We start from the raw sequence: 21670 nt of genomic DNA on the forward strand, positions 1-21670 counted from the left end.
GGGCTCCCAGAAAGAAAGTATACCATTCTCATTATGACTCCACTGGAGAGCAGTTGCATCATCTTTTGGAGAGCCGTTTTGTTTGATGTTAATGATTGCCATAGGAAACCTAAACTGTTATATTTGCTTGTTCCTCATAGGTCCAAGAGACTTGGAATAGGATAGGATTTTTCAGAATTTTAGTCTTATTTTCTTAGCGTATTCATTGTTCTACTATAATAATTGGACACACTCAGGACAGCTAATACTTCCTGACTTCACACAATTGTTGCAGCACGCTAGAAAGGGACTCAGGTTGAGCTTGGATTGAGGACGTCATGACCACTAGCTGGAGGGGTGGGAGAAGGTGGTAAAAAGATGGTGAGGCCTAAGCCACATGGTCTGAGGCTTATTGGAGCAGTTTTGTTGAGAAAGAAGGAAGAGCATCGATTTTTGCTGGAAAGGACGTGGGCTGTACTAGACAAGATGTGTCCAGTAGAGGAACCCATGTCGATCAAGGCCACTGTCATAATGGTACAAGCATAACAACTGTAGTAGAACTAAAATTTGTCTGCCTCCATAGCTTATACGTTCTTAACCAGCAGTGCCAGAAAACAGTGCTGTCTGCAAAAGTGACTTTTTCTAAAACCTCTTATTTACATCATCTCTAATTTAAAAAGCAAAGATACTGATTCAGCTGTTGGTGATTTACAAGAATTGCTTTCCTATATGAAGGCAGTACCTTAACATTTTCTCCTTGAAGAACTGAAAGAATTGGGCTGTCTATAAAATAAGCTTCGAGATTAGCTTGCTTTAGCAAGGGGAAAGCCAGGCTTTCCAGGAGGAAAATAATAACCAATTGGGCAGCAATGAAGCATTTTTTTTTTCTTTTTTGTTCTCAAAACTCCGGCCTCTTCAAAATTTTACCTCGACACTTGTTAATAAATCAGCTCTTCCACTGAGATCTGCCTGTTTGAAATTTGATAGCTTATGCATATACTTAGCGTTTCTGGTGAGGTCACAATGTCTTAAGCATGTGATGATTATTCTCTTCTAGAGATAAGCAAACTATGTCACAGAAAGCAAAATTAATTTCCTAAAGTCACATGCCTCCCTGGGGTAAAGCTGAAGATGCTTTATTTAATCTTCAGATCAGAAAATAAAATTCCTAGTTAGGGATCCTGTTTACAATTACCCCAGTAAAACTTAACCAGTCAGCCAGCAGGTAATTTCACAAGTAATTGTGCTACATATCATCTTAGTTACTTTGACATTAAATTAAATGGCAAGTTCATTTTGCTACATACCTTTTCCAGGTTTAACAAATATGTCAGTTAACAATTATGTGTGAGTGCTGGCAAGGTGAGAGCAGTTAAACTGGAACCTGGACTTGAGGACAGGGAAACAGTTTTCTTGTTTTAACTGGCTTTTATATATATACTAAACTGGATACATACATAGATGCATTGAGAGGAAATGGTTGTAGTGGGAAGAGTGAGTCTGATAGTTCATGGGTGAAAAAACTTGGGCAAGTTGTTATGGAAGACTGTCAGAAAGCTGGTCAGTGGCAAAGATCAAACTCAGACCCAAGCTACTCTGGCTTTAAGTCCTGTGTTTATATAACACCAGAAATACTCATCTTCTGGAAAATGGAACTCGCTGTTATCAGGGACTGACAAATCTTAAGAGTCTATTGAATCACAACTAAGATTTTCTTTGCCTGGTTTTTCCATATCATGTTTTATTTCAGCACTGTCTAGTAGAAACATAATGCAAGCCACATCCATAATTTAAAAATTTCCAATAGCATTATTAAAAAAAGGAAAACAGGTGAAAATAATTTTAATAACATACCTGCAACATACCTGGATTATGATTTCAACATGCAAGCAAAATATATTGAAATAGTTAACTTTTTTTATGTAGTAAATCTTTGAAATCTGGTGTGTATTTTATAGTTACTGCATATCTCAGTGTGGACTAACCACATTTCAGGTGCTCAGTAGCCAGCCACATGTGGCTTTTGGCTACCAGATCAATACCCTCAGCATGTATTAATTCTTACTTATGTTTCAAAGATATGGCTCCTCTCTAAAAGACCATAAGAAGTCATTGGTAGCAAAAAGAATACTTTTGTTTTTCTTTTCCCTCACAACTGTACTTTTGTTTCTCACAATCTGTTCTTTCTCCGCTAGTCTTTGTACTAGAGTTGAAACAGGAACGGCTTTTTATATTAAAAGTAGTTTGCTGATGCCCAGTTCCCATCTGAACTGAGTAGGATTTGAGCAAGAATCTCTAGTTACTATGTGAAAGACAAAAGTTCTTGATCGTTTTTCTCCCTTATCACTTAAAATTTCAAATGAGGACTTTTGTTTCACACTTAATACATGAAATGTATGATGGAATTACTTACTATGAGTAGTTACTAAGCCAGAGCTGTATCTTCAGTAAAGCACTTCAGCTTCTTCACTAAAGCAGTTTTGCTGTCCTCTCTTTCCCCGTTTTAAACAATGTGTTGTCAATATTCTTTGTGTAGCTTCTGATTTCAGTATTTTACCATACAAAATTGCTTTCGCTATGCTACCTTATTGTTCCACCTGTTTTTTTGTTTTTGTTTTTTTTTTTTATGAGAGTTATGCAGTAGCCTAGATACAACATAGCCAAATACTGCTTTCAGGGTTTCCATATGACCCAGGAAGACAAATAGCATCAAAATTACTAGTAAAAACAGCATTTATTTAGTGTTCACTATGTATAGAATACTGTGCAGTGTGCACATTGGTTAGACAAGACCCGTTCACTAAACCATAATCCATAAGACAAGGTGATTGACACTGTAAGTCTCCATACCAAGGCAGCATGGCATAATGGCTGGGATCCAGCTTTGGAGGTGGGTAGTTTTGCATCCCAGGTCTCCACATTACCAGCCTTGTTACTCTAGCCAAGTTACTGAATCTTGCTTTCTTCACCTACAAACTAATGATTCCTGCCTCCTAGTGTTCATGTGAGGTTCAGATGGAATGGCCAGGCACCAAGTACAGTTCCTGGTTTATAGTCAGTATTGTCATCATGATGTAGATTATAGAAGTAGCAGGTAACAGGTGTGGTTGGTTAAGGACGGCTAGATGGAGGAAGTAGGACATAAAGTCAAATTTGAAGGCAAAAGGAGTGGCTTCAGAAAGAAAAATTACAATTATAATTCTGTTATCTAGAATTGCAGTACCCACGTGGTGATTTAATGGGATCTCTTATCAGCTTTGCTGAATATGGAGAACTTGTCCAACTAGAGCAATTTTATTAAGGGTATATGTTAATCTGTATTGTATATATTACTCTACAGTCTACATCAACATATTATAGATCCCATATTTATAAATTAGTCCAACTACAAGGGAAAGTTCATTTCATGGTTTAGGAGAAAAAACTTTTTAAAGGAAAAAAATAGCAAATGAAAATCATAATAAAATTAAGATTTATTTTTGACTCACAAATATTATTTTTGAAAGCTTTTAAATTGTATATTGAAACCAGGATTCATTTTTTAAAATTCTTAGGGGGTTATCTCTTCTGCTTTGCTACATAAACCCTTTTTTATATATCCAGTCTGCTGCATATGTACTTAATTACATTCAGTGTAATTAAGACCAATTAGGAGAAAGCACAATTGGAATTAGTGAAAAATATAAATTATAAGCTTATTTTGGAGGGGAGCAACAACTTTATTTTGGAGAGGGTGCAACAGCCTTATTGACTCATATACCATATGATTTATGAGCTTTTTTTAAATTGAGATATAACTGACATATAATATTGTATTAGTTTCAGGTGTACAATATAATGTATTGTGACATGATCACACCACAATAAGTCTAGTTAACATCCATTACCAGACATGGTTACAATTTCTTTTTTCTTGTGATGAGAAGTTTTAAGATCTACTCTCTCAGCCACTTTCAAATATTCAACACAGTATTATTAACTGTAGTCACCATGTTGTACATTACATCCCCATGACTCATTTATTTCATAACTAGAAGTTTGTACCTTTTGGCCACCTTCATCCATCCCCCTCTTGCCTCTGGCAGCCACCAATCTGTTCTCTGTATCTACGAGTTTGGTTTTTTTGTTTATTCATTTTTTAGATTCCACATATGAAATAATATAGTATTTCTCTTTCTCTGTCTTATTTCACTTAGCATAATGCCCTCAAGGTCCAGCCATGTTGTCGTAAATGGCAAGGTTTCTTCTTTCTTATGGCTGAATAATATTCTATTGTATATGTATATACCACATTGTCTTTATCCATTCATCCATTGATGGACACTTAGATTGCTTCCATATCTTGATTTATAAATAATGCTGTAGTGCACATGGGGGTGTAGATTATCTTTTTGAGTTAGTGTTTTCATTTCCTTCAGATAAATATCTCAAAATATAATTGCTGTATCATGTAGTGGTTCTGTTTTTTTATTTTTTGAGGAACCTCTATACTGTTCCTCGTAATGGCTGCACCAATTGGTATTCCCATGAGCTGTTCTTAAGATAAAGTAAGGGCACTAACATTTAATGGGACTCTTATGTGCCAGTCACTTTATCTTTATAATAGCCTTACAAAATATACACTATTAGCCCTATATTACAGGTGAAGAAACTAAAGCTGAGGAAGGTTTGGTAACCTGCCCAAGATCATTCAGGTAATGAACAGTAACATGCTAAGCTATGCTCTGGTTTTTCTGGGGCCAGTATCCATGTACTGCTCATTATTCCATGCCACAATGAGCTTATCCACAGTAACAGGAGGGAAAGTAAAGTATATCAGTACATATGCTGGTAAATGTGGTAGAAGTTGATCAAACTTTGCTTCTAAATTGTTTCAATTTTTTTCAGTGTGGTGAGAAACAAGATCATTCATCATCTGAGAGTTAAGATAAAAAGGGGACATATGGAGAGGGTTTGAGGGAAAAGAGAAATGGTTGGAATGGCATCTCAAAGAAAGGAAAAGTGAACCAGACTAGGGAAATAGAATGATTGCTGAGGAGCAATGAGTTAAAAGTGGGATCCAGCAGCATTGTTGAGTGTTTTCTTCTAGGTGTGTTCAGCTGCATGGATGAAGATGCAGACTGCCTGGTTAGATTTAACCAGAGTTGTAATCTTGCCAAGTGAGTATGAAGAAGCAGTAGTGGGGTGTAGGAATTAAGTGTGAAAGCAACAGAGTGATTATAGTGATTGACCGCAGAATCTTAAGTTGGAGAAGAAAGGAAGACAGACATCATGATGACGAAGGACAAAGAAAAGGGGGTGGGATCAACAGATTATAGGTCCTGAGGAGATTGAAGGGTTCCAGGAGTAGTGAGATAAGAGAGAGCAAGCTGGAAGGAGAGGAGGACTTCAAGAGTGGGTTGGGTGAGGTCGAGATTAGAGAGGGGTTGTGGTTGTTGGTAATGGCAGGGACCAGACTGAGTCTCATGGGAGTGAGTGGTTAAGGTGAAGAGTTCAAAGAATTAAGAGGACACAATGTTGGAAGGATATTTGAAGGCCAGAGAAGAAAGATTATTTTATCAGTAGAAAGTATGTATTAGCAGACTTAGCACAAAGTTGAGCTAAATATTAAACAATGTAAGATGACTGCTCTCTGGAAGCTTAAAGATTATGATGTTTAATTATGGAACAGTAATGTACAGTTGTGTATGTTTTATACAACATACTGAAACAAACCTGAATGAATTATGTAAATATCTTAATAATTTGGTAAGAAGTCATTGACATCCATCTTGAATAAAAGCAGTTCTGTGAAACAGTCAGACCCATTCTTCATAATTGTAATTCTGTTATAGTTCCATTGTCAGAAATGTTGACATATGATGCCCTCTCAGCCACTTATTTGTACATTCATAAAAATAAACAGGAGAGCAAGTTAATAGTTATATGAAACTTCAGCAGAAACTTTGACTTCAGAGATACATCCCCCCCATGCCCTCAGCAGGCGAACACCTGCCTCGTGCTGAGCAGCGACAGGCGCCTCACCATATAGCTCGTCTCCTTCCACCATCACCAGGAGGCAATTGTGTTTGTTCTCAAACCTGTTTAGACCAGTGTACTTGTTATAATTATATACATTAATTAAAACATCACATACACCGGTGAAATATGAATGAGGGAAGAGAGTCGTTTTTCTGAGACCTAAGTTAAATGTTTTCAAAAGACTCAGGAAGGACAAATGGCTTTACATTTTTTTTTCCTAAAGTAAGTGGGAGGAAAGCAACTGTAAAATAGGAGACAGTCATAATCTAGGATTCTGTACTGATATTATTTTACCAGTTCTTGGCCTTTAAAGGAATGGGAACTAAGTAGTAGATGCATTTGGTTATGATTTACTTAAGAACTCTTTTCAGCTAACCTATAAAAATAAAAGCCATGGTCCTGCATCAGAAGTTAATGAATTAATGTACACTTATTTGCTGAGTTAAAATAAAATGTTTCAAGTCCATATGTATTATTTTTAATGGTTTTCTCCTTTGACTTTTTTCACTGATGTAGTAATTACCAATCCAGGTGAGCGGGTACTTATTTATGGTATTTAATTTAATAGCCAAATTATATTTAAATTTTACATGGTGACTTTTTAGGATTTTTGTTTGCTTTTTTGTTTTTAAAATTGTCCATGTTTTATTTATCAAGTCCCATTTTATTAAGAAAAGAATTTCAGATAGCATCTGGATAATCGATTTAATAAATAAATTTTTAAGTAAAATTTTTATAAATCAAGTTATATTTACTATTGAAGTTATTCTTTTTCTTCTCATTTCATGTTTAAATTATTATCGCTCAATTTTAACACATTAACGTCTTTTTCCCCGGCCCTCCTGCCCTCTTTTGCCAGTTATCTAAAATAAAGTTACTAGTTAAATGTATCTTTTATAGCACATTGTTTTATAAGTGAAGAACACTTTTGAGATAAAAACAGCATTGTAAGTTTAGATTATTGATGTTTCTTTGAAGAGGTCAGAATGGCCCCTTTGTCATGTTTCCTCTCCATCCAGCTATAGAAGTGCTGTTGCAGTTTGGTGATTGGCAGCAGTCAGGTGAGGGCAGTGAACATGCATATAGGTAACCAGTCCTCAAACTGTCACAGCAGATACCAATATAAACATGGCAGAAAGACCAGCACTGTGAGGCCTACACCTGCAATTGAGGCAACAGTAGGGGAATAAAGAGGGTGAATACGACTTGGATGAATCTCAGATGCTTATCTGGTGTCCTGAATCACTCCAAAGTCTCAAGTCCACGAGCAGCATGGTGTTCCTTTACTTTCTAAGTTATAGTTAAAATGAGTAAAAAAGAAATTAAAACTTTTAATACTTCTTTTAGTTAAAAAAAAAGTTTGCGTACGCTAGTTATTTTCATTGCTCCATCGAATTTGTTTTAAAAAGAACTTCAGTAGAATATAGCAATTAAGAGGACAGATTCTGGAGATAAGTATACCTGGATTTGAATTTTGACTCTACCACTTGGTAGCTATGTAACTTTGGAAACATTATGTAACCTCTCTAAGCCTCAGTTTGCTCATTTTAAAAATGAAGATAATATCCAAGTCAAAGGCTGGTTGTGAGTATTAAATGTGGTAGTCCATTTAAATGCTAAGCACGGTACCTGGCACATAGAAGTCATTCATTAAATGTTAGATATTATTTTATTACCGTGTACCATGTGCCATAATAGTTTATTATTAATAGACCTCTAGCAAAAAGGTGCCCAACAGATTTTTTTAAATTTAATTTAGGTTAAGTGACCATTTCTACAAAATGTAGGTTTTTTAATAGGCTACTTATCAGAAGTGTACATTGTTATGTTCTCTGTGGGGAAATGAGATCGGAATAGTCATTGACTTTTGTTCTGTCCTTAGAATTCTTGTTGTCTTCTGAATGTATGTAGGAGATAACACTGTTAGTATTGACCCTTTTCTCAGAAATTTTTATGTCTTTATTATTGAAGTGGAAAGGAATGTTACTACTTCTTTTAATTTAAAAAATCTTCATAGTACTATTAAAAGAAAGGGGAAAGAAAGATAAAACGCTTCCTTTCCTTAAGGATCATTGGTGAGAAAGGCTTGAAAGGCTTTTACCTTCTGACTGACCCATTTCTGTTCTTACATGAGGGATACTGTTGTTGATCAGACGGTAGTAGGTGATCCCAGTGTAGAAAAACAGATGTGACCTTGGCTCCATGTACAAAAGTTTAAAAGCTGTAGTAGTAAACACCATTAAGATCTTCACAGCCTGATTATTAACCTAATGAGACCATCAGAAGACTGGGGCACAGCTGAAGGTCAGTCACTCTTAAGAAGCTTGCCTAGTTCCAAAAGCTGTTTCTTGACATTGTCATCTCACAGTTGAGAGAGACGATTGCATATGTGATCTGGATTTATTAAGTATACCTTTTATGTGAAATAAAATATATTTGTTGTGCCAAATGTGATAAATGAAGGGATTAGGGAATTGGCTTGTTTTGGAAAGGTAAAATAAGAAGAAAATTACCTGCTGCCTTTCAGGTAGTTGGAAAAGATTTGTAGAGGAAGTAGCATTCCAAGAAAAGGAAGAAGTGACCAGAGTTGCTTAGAATTGTTTCAGGCTTAGAACATTTCCTGAGAGGCAGCAATGGATGACTAAATAAAGCAGGGTTGTATAGGCTCGCCTGGAAAATGGCAGATGGGGTGTCATTTGAACAAACTTATTGAATACAGCTATGTACCTGGTGTGACTGTAGAAAAAACAAGCAAGAATCAGTCCAAGATCTCACTAGTTTCCTATGTAGTAGGAGAGGCAAGAATTATCTGCTAAGTGTAACAGTATGCCGGGTGCTTTACTAATAGTGTGAACAACGTACTTTGAAAGGACAGAATGGAATGACTGATTATGCATCAGTGGGAAGGAGTTCATAGCAAGGTTAATTTAAACAAAGTAGGAAGAGTGGAAGAGAGTCCTCAGAAAGAGGAACAGGGCCTGCTAAGGACAGGAACGGTGCTCACAGCAGCACTGAAGGGTTAGGTGTTCATGTGATGTTGGATTTGGAGGTTGTATGGGACAGGAGCAGGCGATGAGACATGATGAAATTAAAAGTAGATAAAGCACTTACTCGGTGTTAATGATAAGAAAGATCATTCTAGTTTTTGTTCAGTATATGGTTTGGAGAGGAAAATGCTGCAAACTTCAGGAGCTCCCTGGTGGCTTTTATGTTATGCTGAGGGCTGACCACTGAGTAGCTGTGGCTGGGAATAGGAAGGAGGATAAATGGGAAAGGTGGTACAGAAGGGATTTGGCAACTTTTTGGATATGGGGGCCATGAGAAAGAGAAATGAAATGGTCCTGTTTTCTAGTCAAGTGTCTGGGGGGATGTTATTACCATAAAACAATTTTGGATTATAGAAAGAAACAAGAATTAGGGTAGAGAAGGGAGAAAGGTAATGTATTGAGTTTCTGACATTTTGAGTTTGAAGGACCTCAGGACTATATTCTAAAGGCATAGTAAACTGTCATGGTTTTATTTTACATTCTTTGTTCCACTTCTCTTTCTAGAAATGAATAGAGAGTTGACTATATTAATGATATGTGATCTCCAAGCATGGTATTTTAAACAGCCTTTTTTGCCCTTAAAAAAATTCTATTTTTAACTTGTCTTTAAATGTCATTGTGCTAGGTGTTTGGAATTCACCAATAGAATGAACTCCGATTATTTCAGGGAATCTAGTAATTTTTATCATTATGTTAAACTTTACTCTTTCAGAATGATCGTGCTAGTATGTTATTAGTCATTTTAATTGCTCTTTTCCTACATAGGAGCTGATGCAACAGAATGGGATTGGTTATGTGTTAAATGCCAGCAATACCTGCCCAAAGCCTGACTTCATCCCTGAGTCTCACTTCCTGCGAGTGCCTGTGAATGATAGCTTCTGTGAGAAAATCTTGCCATGGTTGGACAAATCTGTAGATTTCATTGGTAAGTAGCTCAAGTAATGTCACAAGCTCTTTGGGTTATAGTTTCATTTATGGGTGTGCCCCCTGCCTCCGTTCCCTTTTTATTTTTTTTAGAGAAAAGGAGCCTATTTCAGAGATTTCAAACATCTGAAAACAATACATGATGCTGCTTATCTCTGTTAGTGGCCAAGGTGATGTGTATGTGCCATGCTCTCCCTAAGGGACTGGTCTCGTGACATTCTAGCTAACCTGACGCTACCAGGGTTAAGCCTAATGGGATCTGTGATTATGTATTTGCCAGTATTTGAAAATCAGTTAAACTTTTGGGGTTAAATTTCTCACCTACTTTTTCAAATCCTATAAAAGACTTTTGGAAACTTTGGAGGCATTCCTTAAACTGTTTTTGCCTTGCTGCTATGTTTTCCCCAGAGAAAAGTCAAATCCTGTGAAAACAAATCCCCTTACATTTAAAGTCTTTATGTCACAAGATTTCTAAGCCTCAGTCCATGTGCCAATAATTTCAAGTAGTATTGGAGCTAATAAAATTCCATCAAACACACACACACACACACACACACACACACACACACTCACACTCACTCGCTCGCTCTCGCTCTCGCTCTCGCTCTCGCTCTCGCTCTCGCTCTCGCTCTCTCGCTCATTTCCTTGGCATTGGTTGTGACAAGATCTGATCAGTACCAGATTGCCAGTCCTGGAACTCCTCTACCCCACAACCCGACTCATGGCGTCGGTGCTGTTGTGCCATTTTGGTGCTGCAGGATAGGCCTGCCGGTAGCAAATTGGTGCCCTGTATTTGCAATGTGGTTTTAGTGGAGAGCGGTGAACAGAGGAGAAACGTTGCTAGCTCTTGAGCAGCATCACCAGGTTGACTATTGATACTCTATATGGGGAGTTTTTGTTTTTCTTTTTCCCCAGAGGCACATAAATTTGAGTACAAAGAACTGATTCATTTTTAAAAAGTGAGATTGTGTAAATTAAGTCCCTCACTGTATATACTTCGTGAGAGAAATATTTGAGATAATGCTTTTGGAACTTTGGGTAATTTCTGAAAAACGTTCTCTTTTTTCAAGATTCCAGATTCTCAGAGTTTTCATCTTTAGTTAGGATGCATTTGTGAAACATCTGGAGATAAATGGCTTAAATAATTTATATTAATCACAAACAAAACTCAGAATTAATCTTCCTCCATTGTGCTTCTAGGAAATATTCAGCATATCATTCAGTTTTTTGCCTCTTTAAAAGATAATAGTTATGATCAGTGTTCTCATTGCTTGTCATTTCTATCCAGAGACATTTGGCTCTAATTTTAGCTAAAAGAGTGACTTCAGAATCTGTTTAAGAGAACCCGATTTTGTTAAGTCATGACAATGTCTAAGCTTTGGGCGAGTTAATAGAAAAAAGAGACTATGAATAACTTTGCCCTTAACTTATTTTCTTTCTTGGGAGAGGTTGGGGTTGTCCTGCCACTTTTAATTCATATAAAAGGAACTTTACCATGTTCCAAATTGGTTGAATATACACAAATACATATAATTTATTTGTAGTATCTGAAAATATTTTTAATTACCAGTATTTCACTTACTTGGCCCTATTTACAAGGGTCACCATCCTTATCCCATCCAATAATTCAGGGCAAAATCTCCAGCCCACTTTTGGAGTCAGCCCTTGTTCATTACAGCTGCTAATCTTCTCCAGGGTGTTTGAAGCCATGTTTGGTCATGGCAGAGCATATAATTTGAAGATGTAGTCTTATACCATACTTAATAACGTATAGACTCATAGGTGTATTTTCACAGCAGTAAGCACGGTTTGCCTGTCTGTGCTATGGGACACTCATGAAGTGCCCCCGATCCTAGCTGGCTGCTTATATGGCCTTCTGCCCCACCTCACCCACACCAAACTCATGACTTTGCATGAGGGAGGTAATTAAGAGCATGTACTTTGGAGCCAAACTGTATTTGAGTCCTGCCTCCCTTGGTTATTAGTTAAGTGAGTTTAACTAAGTTACTTAAAACTTCTTTGTTCCTTCCCCTGGTAACTGAAGATAATATATCTACCTCATAGGAATATCGTGAGGATTAAAACAGATAATATAGGTAGACTATCTTGCGAAGTGTCCACCTTATAATTGACTCTTAATACATAGCTGTTTTAAAAATTATCTGAGGTGGTTTTTTTTTTTTCCTCTTAGAGCTATACTCTGTAACTTCAGTTATTACTTTACTTCCTCACTGGCTCCCCCTAACCCCTTATAGCTTATCCTCTCACTCTTTTTTAACCTAGATTTTCTTCCTGAATTACTGTGGTGATAACCTGCTTTTTTTTTTTTCCCCTAGTTTTCGCCATCAGTGCCTTCTTGTTTCTTATTCAGGAAACTGAAGAGGCTCCTTAATTGTTTTCACGTCTTTAGCCTAACATACCCAGACCCTCCAGCACTTGCTTCCCACCTATGAAATCTTCTTTCTGGTTACTTCCTGCACACTGCATGAGCACCAGCCAACACAGACTATTTTCTGAGCAGTTTGTCACCATAGAGCTTTCTAGCACACAGTTCCCTTCTCTTCTCTGCCAGGTCTATGTATATTACTTCTTTGCTTTAACACTCAGTTTAGCACTCATTTTTGCCAAGAAATATGTTCTAATGAACCCTATTCCAGTATAATAACTTTTTAATTAGATTTTTTAAACACATCATCAAAAGAGCTGTAATTGTAAAAACAATATACGTAAAATGTAGAAAATTTGGAAAACAGTGAAAAGGAAACCTGTAACCTCAACATCCTAACACATCTGTTATCATTGTTTTTTATTCCCTTCCAACTCTTTTTATTATAAAGATTGCTTTTTAAAATATGTATCAGCTAGCCAGTATTTACTGGGTATATACTGTGTGACCAGTGTTAAACCCTTTGAGGGAAATGTTAGAAGCAAGATCCTTATTGGTCCTTATAACCTAGTTTTGAGATAATTATTTAAAATAATAAGAATATTATCAACATTTTTAAAAATTTTAAACCCAACCTATTTCCAATAAGAATTTAAAGCAGCTTACAGTAAGAGATTAAGATCAAAAAGTACACATATTCACACACATACACATTACAATGGGATAAAAAGGCTAGGAAAGGTACAATAAAATCTGAACTACAATTGCCTATTGTAATTGAGTGAAAACCTTAGCTTTGAGCTTCTTAGCAGCCAAGGCAAAAGAGGAAATACTAAGAGTGGTATAGGCTAAATATTGCGTAGCTGAGAGAAGGAAGAGAACTGTGTAGGCCCAGGTAGGCATGGGATTTGATGTACATGAGTTCATATAAGAATATGTTGTATAGTACTTATTTGTTTCAGTGTTACTTTGTGTTCCTTTGTTTTATTGTGTTTGATTTCCCTATCTAAAGGAAAGCTATATATACTTGTATATATAGTATATATACTGGTGTTTTGTACATAATGAATAATTAATCATATACATTAGAAATTTGTAACATTTATAATAGAGGTGGTGAGATCAGAGTAGCCTGGTATTATTCAGCTGCCAGAGCAGATTCCCTGGATATCTGTTAATTACAAGAATATTAATGTTAAGATCTGGTAAACTTTTGGTAGTATCAACTAAAACAAGAATGAAAAGGGAAGAATCTAGCTCCATGGTAGGTAACATGAGGCAGTCATAGTACTGGTTAAAATGTTAGTTGCTTCCAGGCTGTGTGGAATAACTTCATCCACTCACACAAGAAAGCTTTTAAAGTTCCTCAACAGTGAGAGATGGCAGCAAAGTTTGTTGAATGTTCTTGGTTCTAACAAAATGTCCACAAGTCCTTCTACCATGTAATGGGGAATCAACATGATGTAATCAGACCATCACTGCTGAATATCAGTGAGTTCCCTTGGTCTTCATTAAAGTGACCTGCTGAACCTGATTTGTAGTATATACGTGGTTTTCTTCTTAAATTCAGCAAATGAAGTTGAGCCACTTTATGATATACAGAAAAGTTTCCTAAAGAAAAATAGGGAAACTATATGTTCTGTGGATCAGTATTTTAAAGAAGCTGGAGCTGGCATCTCTTTGTGTTGTGATACCATTGTGATTAAGTCTCTCTTCCTCCCTTCCTCCTTGCTATTTAAATGGTAATGTATGTCAGATACGTTTGAAATGAAAAATATTTGTAAAAATTTAATATCTTTTACGTATATCAAATTATATTATACATCTAAAAGTAATACAATATTATATGTCAATATCTCAAAACTGGAAAAAAATTTAATGTGTCTTACATAGCTAGAAAAAAGGTGAGGTGTCAGACAACATGGATAAACAGTATTAGCTAAATATTAAAATTTTGGATGTTATTTTCTTTATACTTTTTCTGTATTAGATTTTCTACACTAAACAAGTAGAATCATGTAATCATAATGTAGGATTTATATGCAGGGAAAGCTATTAAAAATAACAAATGTAAAAAATACCCGGTGAGTCTACAGCCATGCTATCCTGAACACACCCGATCCTGTCCAGTCTCAGAAGCTAAGCAGGGTCGGGCCTGATCCGTACTTGGATGGGAGACTACCTAGGAAGACCAAGTGCTATAGGTGTAAAAATTAAATAAATAAAATAAAAATAAAATAAAATAAAAAGAACATTAAAAAAAATACCCAGTGAAAAGCACTGAATAAAAGTCAGTCACCCTGAGTTACAGACAAGTTGCTTATTAACACATTTGGACTTTCACTGTCCTGTATGTAAATGGTGGGGAAATCATCTTCCCCTGCCTCCTTAAAAGACTATTGAAAGGATGTATCTGTAAATAGATGAGATGTACTTTGAATTGTCAGATGAAAGACAGTGGCTAAATAAATGGAAACAAGATTTCACTTCTGGACATAATTGTTATCAGTGACCCTTCTTGAATTTGACTCATACAGAGAAAGCAAAGGCCTCCAATGGATGTGTCCTGGTGCACTGTTTGGCTGGGATCTCTCGCTCCGCCACCATTGCTATTGCCTACATCATGAAGAGGATGGACATGTCCTTAGATGAAGCTTACAGGTGAGGACAGGAACATGTCCTATGTAGAAGGCATTTTTATAATTTAGCATTAATTCTACCCTGACGTATCAGATTCATCCTCAGCTGCCACAAACTGATCTCTGTCCTATTACATGAGTTTATACCTTTCTCTGATTGGGGAAGTATCATTTGTTCTAATTTACATGTGAGAAAAACTCCAGAATACATTTCTACTCTGCCTCAAACTTTGTCTCTTTCACTGTGGAAAAAAAAAAAAGCCTGATATATACAAGTATAAAACCTAATAATTGTCAAATTCTATTCATTGAGTAAAATTTCCTATATCCTAGAGTTGCCCAGATTTTGCAGTATATAATTTTGACTGAGATCCGCCACCTCCCCAAGCCCCCTCCCCACCCCCCAAAAAAACCCATAGAGGCGAGCAAGTGACAATAGCACCAAGGACTGGGGTTTTGTTTAGTGACTGGAGAATCTGGGTCTTCTGCATGTCTTGTTGGATAGAGGTGGTTAGTTTTCATATGATTAGGAATCAGTAAATATAGATGCATGGAGCTGGCCTGTTCTTGGACTTTTTTCCAATTGGACAGTTTAGAAAAAAGAAACGAACTGCCTGAACACTTTCAGTTGGAAGGAGATGGAGACAGGTCCTCCATTTATCTCATCAGCTCCCTAATCCTCCATTCAAGCTTTTCTCCGTTAAGGTCCTCCTGTGTCATGTAGAAACAAAATCAGAAGAAAAGGCAGCCATGTATCATGTACAGAGTCTTATGAGGACCCTGTGTTTATACTTGTTGTAGTTGAGCCAGTTATTTCTGGCTTTGTTAATTTGCTTTAGGTTACTTGATTTACAAGTTTATTTTTGATTTTTCTCTTATTCAAATATAATTTTTCAGTGTAGTTTCACTCCTGCATCTTCTGAGGAGTGTCTGTGAGGGCCAGGGGCCACTAAAGAATTTATCTACTCTCTCTCAAGAGTCTAGTTCCACAGTGAAACATGAAAGCTATTTATTTCTAGTTTTGATCCTTCGATGAATCCTTCTTTACCATGGTGGTGACAAAAAAGGATCTGGGACCTAATTTGGAATCCCAGTGCCATCACTTAGTAGCTATGTGATTTGGGGAAGGTAACTTAAGGACTTTACTTATATGTTGGGGATAATTACAACCACCTTATATAAGGTGGTTTTAAGGATTGAAGAAGATAAAACTCTTTTAACTCGATTTAACATATTAGCATAGTGCTAGGCACACAAGAGACCACTGTGTAGCTGGTTGTGTTGTCATATTGTTTGTACAAAGAGAATAATCCAGAAATGTATGCTTTGATGCTCTGGCCATCTGATACTCTTTTATGGACATTAATTAAAAATGTGAATTGTCTTGAGGAAATGACTTCGGGGACTTTGAGAAGGCTTTGATATTGTGAAATTGAAGCTGTACTTACTGATGGTAGCACCAGTGGGGAAGTTTCTGGTAAGGAAGGAACCATCTCTTATCAATTGCACTGGAAGCTTTGAGTCCTTCAAAATAAGGAGGCTTAAAACTAGAGCTTTGGGGAACTTGGCACCCCCCTTTCTAGCATATTCCAAAGACATGCTATAAAGCACCCCAATGCAGAGGCCCTTCTTTTCTCCACCTTGAGGTATATCTGATTAAAACAATCTTCCAAAGGTATTACTTGGTATGCCTAATAATTCCTATCTATCTCATTTGTTCACTTAACATTCTTAAGATAAAGTATAGCCATAAAATTCAAGTCTTTTTGTTTTTCTTCTCTTCATAGATTTGTGAAAGAAAAAAGACCTACTATATCTCCAAACTTCAATTTTCTGGGCCAGCTGCTGGACTATGAGAAGAAGATTAAGAACCAGACTGGAGCATCAGGGCCAAAGAGCAAACTCAAGCTGCTGCACTTGGAGAAGCCAAATGAACCTGTCCCTGCAGTCTCAGAGGGTGGACAGAAAAGCGAGATGTCCCTCAGTCCACCCTGTGCCAACTCTGCTACCTCAGAGGCAGCAGGGCAAAGGCCTGTGCATGCTGCCAGTGTGCCCAGCGTTCAGCCATCACTGTTAGAGGACAGCCCACTGGTACAGGCGCTCAACGGGCTCCACCTGTCCTCAGACAAGCTGGAAGACAGCAATAAGCTCAAGCGTTCCTTCTCTCTGGACATCAAATCAGTTTCGTACTCGGCCAGTATGGCAGCATCCTTGCATGGTTTCTCATCAGAAGATGCTCTGGACTACTACAAACCTTCCACGACTCTGGATGGGCCCAACAAGCTATGCCAGTTCTCTCCGGTTGAGGAAGTATCAGAGCAGACTCCAGAAACCAGCCCAGATAAGGAGGAAGTCACCATCCCTAAGAAGCCTCAGACTACCAGGCCTTCAGACAGCCAGAACAAGCGATTACATTCAGTAAGAACCAGCAACAGTGGTGCCACCCAAAGGTCCCTCTTATCTCCACTGCATCGAAGTGGGAGTGTGGAGGACAACTACCATACCAACTTCCTTTTTGGCCTTTCCACCAGCCAGCAACACCTCGCAAAGTCTGCCGCTGGGCTGGGGCTCAAGGGCTGGCACTCAGATATCTTGGCTCCCCAGACCTCCACCCCTTCCTTGACCAATAGCTGGTATTTTGCCACGGAGTCCTCTCACTTCTACTCCGCCTCAGCCATCTACGGAGGCAATGCCAGTTACTCTGCCTATAGCTGTAGCCAACTGCCCACTTGCAGTGACCAGCTCTATTCTGTGCGCAGACGGCAGAAGCCAAGTGACAGAGCTGACTCCCGGCGGAGCTGGCATGAAGAGAGCCCCTTTGAAAAGCAGTTTAAACGCAGAAGCTGCCAGATGGAATTTGGAGAGAGCATCATGTCAGAGAACAGATCGCGGGAAGAACTGGGGAAAGTGGGTAGCCAGTCTAGCTTTTCAGGCAGCATGGAGATCATTGAGGTCTCCTGAGAAGAAAGACACTTGTGACTTCTATTGAGTTTTTTTCTCATTCACAAAAAATATTCCCTGTAAATCTGAAATATATATATGTACATACATATATATTTTGGAAAATGGAGCTATGGTGTAAAAGCAAAGATGGATCAACACAGTTGTTCTCAACATCTGCATTTGAGAGATCAGCTCGTATTTCTCTCAACAAAAGTAGAAGGGTAGATGCCAGATTTCCCCCTAGACAGATGAAATAATTTTATGCCTTGAATTGCACATCCTCTCGTTCTTACTAAACAAGTTTTATTTGGTGTTGGAGGACAAAATCCCCTGCCATTTTCATGTTGTACTACAGAGATCTCGAATACTAGCCTTTCTCCCGTCCTTCTGTAGTGCACCTTAGCGCTGAGACTGAGCCAGCTTGTGGGTCGGGCAGGTAGACCCTGCTAGGGACGGAACCTAATGGTGGTAAATCCAAGGGAAATGATCTGATTCACAGCTCCGAGCTCACCGGACAGCAGAGTAATTCGAGTATCATTCTCCTGCTTAGACCATTAGGGGCCTTTCCAAGATCTACTTTAGAGCAAACCCAGTACCTCAGACAGTTGGGGCTTTCACCACTACCATGTCTGGTAGCCCGTTTTCTCAGCATTGTGAGTAGGTAGGTAGCTAGTCACACTTTTCAGACCAATTCAAACTGTCTATGCACAAATTTCCAGTTGGGCCTGGTTAGAGATAATTTTTTCTTCTCAGCTTCAGAAGAAAGAAGGGAAACCAGCTAGGATTCAGTGTAACAGCCAATAATCTGGCATCATAATTATTTAAGCTCAGGTTGGGAGGCTATAAAGGTCTACTTCCCTCCTTATCAAAGAATTGTTCAAAATGGGATTATTAATCCTTTAAATAAAGATTAACTTGGTTTAAAGCCAGATGTGAATTTACTTGGGTTGGTAGCAGAGCAGCAGCACCTTCATTTTGTAAAAATGTAACAATAAGTTTGAATTTATAGGAATCTACCAAGAAGGAGAAAAACTATGGAAAGATTAGTTTGTAAAATTGTTGAGAAGCAGGAAACTTATTTCTCAAGGTTTTTTCCCCTTAGCATGTGATGAGGGTGGTATTTCTATAATTTCCTTAGACTTTCAGATTTACTAATAGGGCTGAGAGAGGCTTTCGTAAGCAAGGAATGTACAGAATTAAACACTATAGGAAGGTGAGGAGAGGAGGCTGAATTTTGTTTCATTGTGAGCAGAGTGGAAAGCCACAGCCAAGCTATTCTCAGAAAACATCCCCAGCATTTTTTTAGTAGAAGGGACATAGCAAAACAGAGTGGGATTAAGGTGGTCTCTCAGTCCTTAACCTACAGTCACTGTATGGAATCAGTCCTGGCAGCTGAAAATAGGAGGTGATTAGAACAAGTACACAAATGATAGTACATATCTGCTTTTTAACTTCCTGGCGTGGGTTTTGTCAAGTACAGTGTGGCCCTCTTCTGAAGCCTTAATTCACGTCAGCAGCTTTTTTGAGGGGTGGGGGGTGTTATATTGTCCTTTACTGTAAGTGTAGCTAGTTGTTGACTCATATCTCAGGTTTTTCTGTTTGAGAAATGGACAGTCCTTTGACTAGGATGTGACTTAATGTTTCCTATGGTGACTGCTAAAACCAGCATAGAATGACATGATTCAAAATTGACTTGATCATGACAATTATCTGCTTCACATAACATAACTGGTTATGCACGGATAATGGTCTATGATATGGGTTTAAAAATGAAGGAAGAAAAAGTAAACTGCATAGGGAGTGCATTGTTACCATATTGAAAAAATTCTGTTAAATGATCTGAGTTTTTCTTTGTACATTTAAATTTTGGATGTAATCAGACATTCTCAAGGTTTCACAGTAATTTTTGATGTGTTGTGTAGACACACACCAACACTGCTTTCAGAGTTTGGTCACACTGTTAAACATTTTTAAGAAATGGAAGCAATAGCTTCAATGTTAAATATGTTTCAAGGGAGTTGGGGGACTTGGTTTAGACAAGATATTTGGGAAGAAATTTGCCTTCCATCATTTGAGATTTCTCTTGGCCATGGGTCCCCTTCCTTCCTGTGATGTAGTCATACACTACAGCCTTTAGTCCTTGATTGCTAATGTCAAATAATCAGTTCTTGGAATCAAGACTACCATACTGAAGGGGCAGCCGCAGAGGCAATCCCTGGAGCTGCTTGGGTGTCTCCAGGTGGCATGGTGGCTGGGTCTCTTCAGCGCGTCATTGTAGGGGAAGCCCTGGAATCTACTAGGATGATACAGAATGATGATTTTAAAGAGCAAAACCTAGACTTCTATGTGAGAAATGCTGGAAAATGGTTTAAGACATTTGTAAAGTTAGGTAGAAAGACTGTATAAATGTTTAATATGAATATAGTGTTGTTTTGGAGTAAGGCAAGCTGTTGAATGGTTAAATTGTGCATTTCTCATGATGTGTCATGTGTGTTAATATGATAAAATAAAATCAAAACTGGTACCTGTTTATACATAAATATGAGAAAGGACCTCTCTTTGCATCTATAAACTTGATGGGAACAGCAACGTCCAAGCTGTGAAAGGAGGCAGTAGTGGAACCTATGCTGTTTTTCTCATGTCAAAGAGTAATTAGCTCAAAATGAAATGGTGAGGTAGTCATACATTATGTGCTCTATCATTCACGTGAAACATTGGATTGTTGGCAGTTTCATGCCAGCCTTCATTCTTTAATGTCTACATCATATGCACACTAAGGCCCTTGGTAAATATTTGCTGACTGATTGAATTCAGAACAAATACAGAGTAGGAATTTAAAAGACCAGATACACATTCATGGTACATTTTAACATACGTAAATAGACTTATACTTGCAGGAAAAACTGAGGAGGAATACTGTTCTCCATCCTTGCCATGTACATCTTAATGACCTGCTTATAAATGACACTGGATGTGATGACTTATGAGATTAGAAACAGTCTCAGTTTGTTAGTAAAGAATTACATATTAAAGGAATAAAGCATTTACCTTCAGTGCAAGCAGATGCAATGACAGAATCATAGGTGATGTCATTTAAGTTAGTTGTGAAAGGCTTTCTAGTTAAGATTTAAGAAAATTTAACAGCAAGGAGTGTATTGGGTAGGTGATGACAAGAAGAGCTGTCTTGGCCAGGGCCTTGCAGAAGAATGGAGGTGGGTGTGTGACAGAAGAATAAAGGGAGGGCGGAATAAACCTGTGTGACGATGGAAGGTGGCAGAAGGCAGCAATTGTTTTAGTGAGAGGCTTTGGATAAGAAAGTGGAGATGTCGGGAAGCCCTGAAGTTTAAGCCGGTTACTAGTTTAAGGGCAGACAGATTTGGGGGCCTAGTTTGGGTCTGACAGCTAACATGAGGCCAGGGCTTAGACTGGGGAAATAAAGAGGGTAGACCTGAAGGGTAGGGAGTGCACAGTGAGACTAGTTGATGAAAACTTTTTACTTTTAAAACTTTTACTGCCATTTTATTTTAAATAACTCCTGTCTGGTTTTGTTTTTCTGACTCTAAGTAGGAATGTGTTAGGTCTAGTAGACAAAATTTCTCTAGATGCTTTGCTCTATTACTTTTCCACATCTATAAATGGAAGAGGGAAGTTATTTCTAGCATTCTGTGGGGGCTCATTTATCCTTGTACAGCATAATTATACTGGTTATATCTTTAAAGTGTTGTGAAATC

At 37.8% G+C, this 21670-nt stretch overlaps 1 protein-coding gene across 2 annotated transcripts in view; it reads left to right on the forward strand.

Moving 5' to 3' along the window:
* DUSP16 (dual specificity phosphatase 16) overlaps positions 1-20479 on the forward strand; it is a 71030-nt gene extending 50551 nt beyond the window's left edge. For both annotated transcript variants that reach the window (XM_011376024.2, XM_011376023.2), the window contains exons 6-8: positions 9813-9972; positions 14895-15018; positions 16784-20479. In XM_011376024.2, the coding sequence (XP_011374326.1) occupies positions 9813-9972; positions 14895-15018; positions 16784-17957 (1458 nt within the window). In that variant the 3' untranslated portion in view covers positions 17958-20479. The remainder of the gene's footprint in view (positions 1-9812; positions 9973-14894; positions 15019-16783) is intronic.
* Positions 20480-21670: the final 1191 nt, after the last annotated feature.

This window comes from Pteropus vampyrus, unplaced genomic scaffold (genome assembly GCF_000151845.1).
Source record: "Pteropus vampyrus isolate Shadow unplaced genomic scaffold, Pvam_2.0 Scaffold283, whole genome shotgun sequence".
Lineage (NCBI taxonomy): Eukaryota > Metazoa > Chordata > Mammalia > Chiroptera > Pteropodidae > Pteropus > Pteropus vampyrus.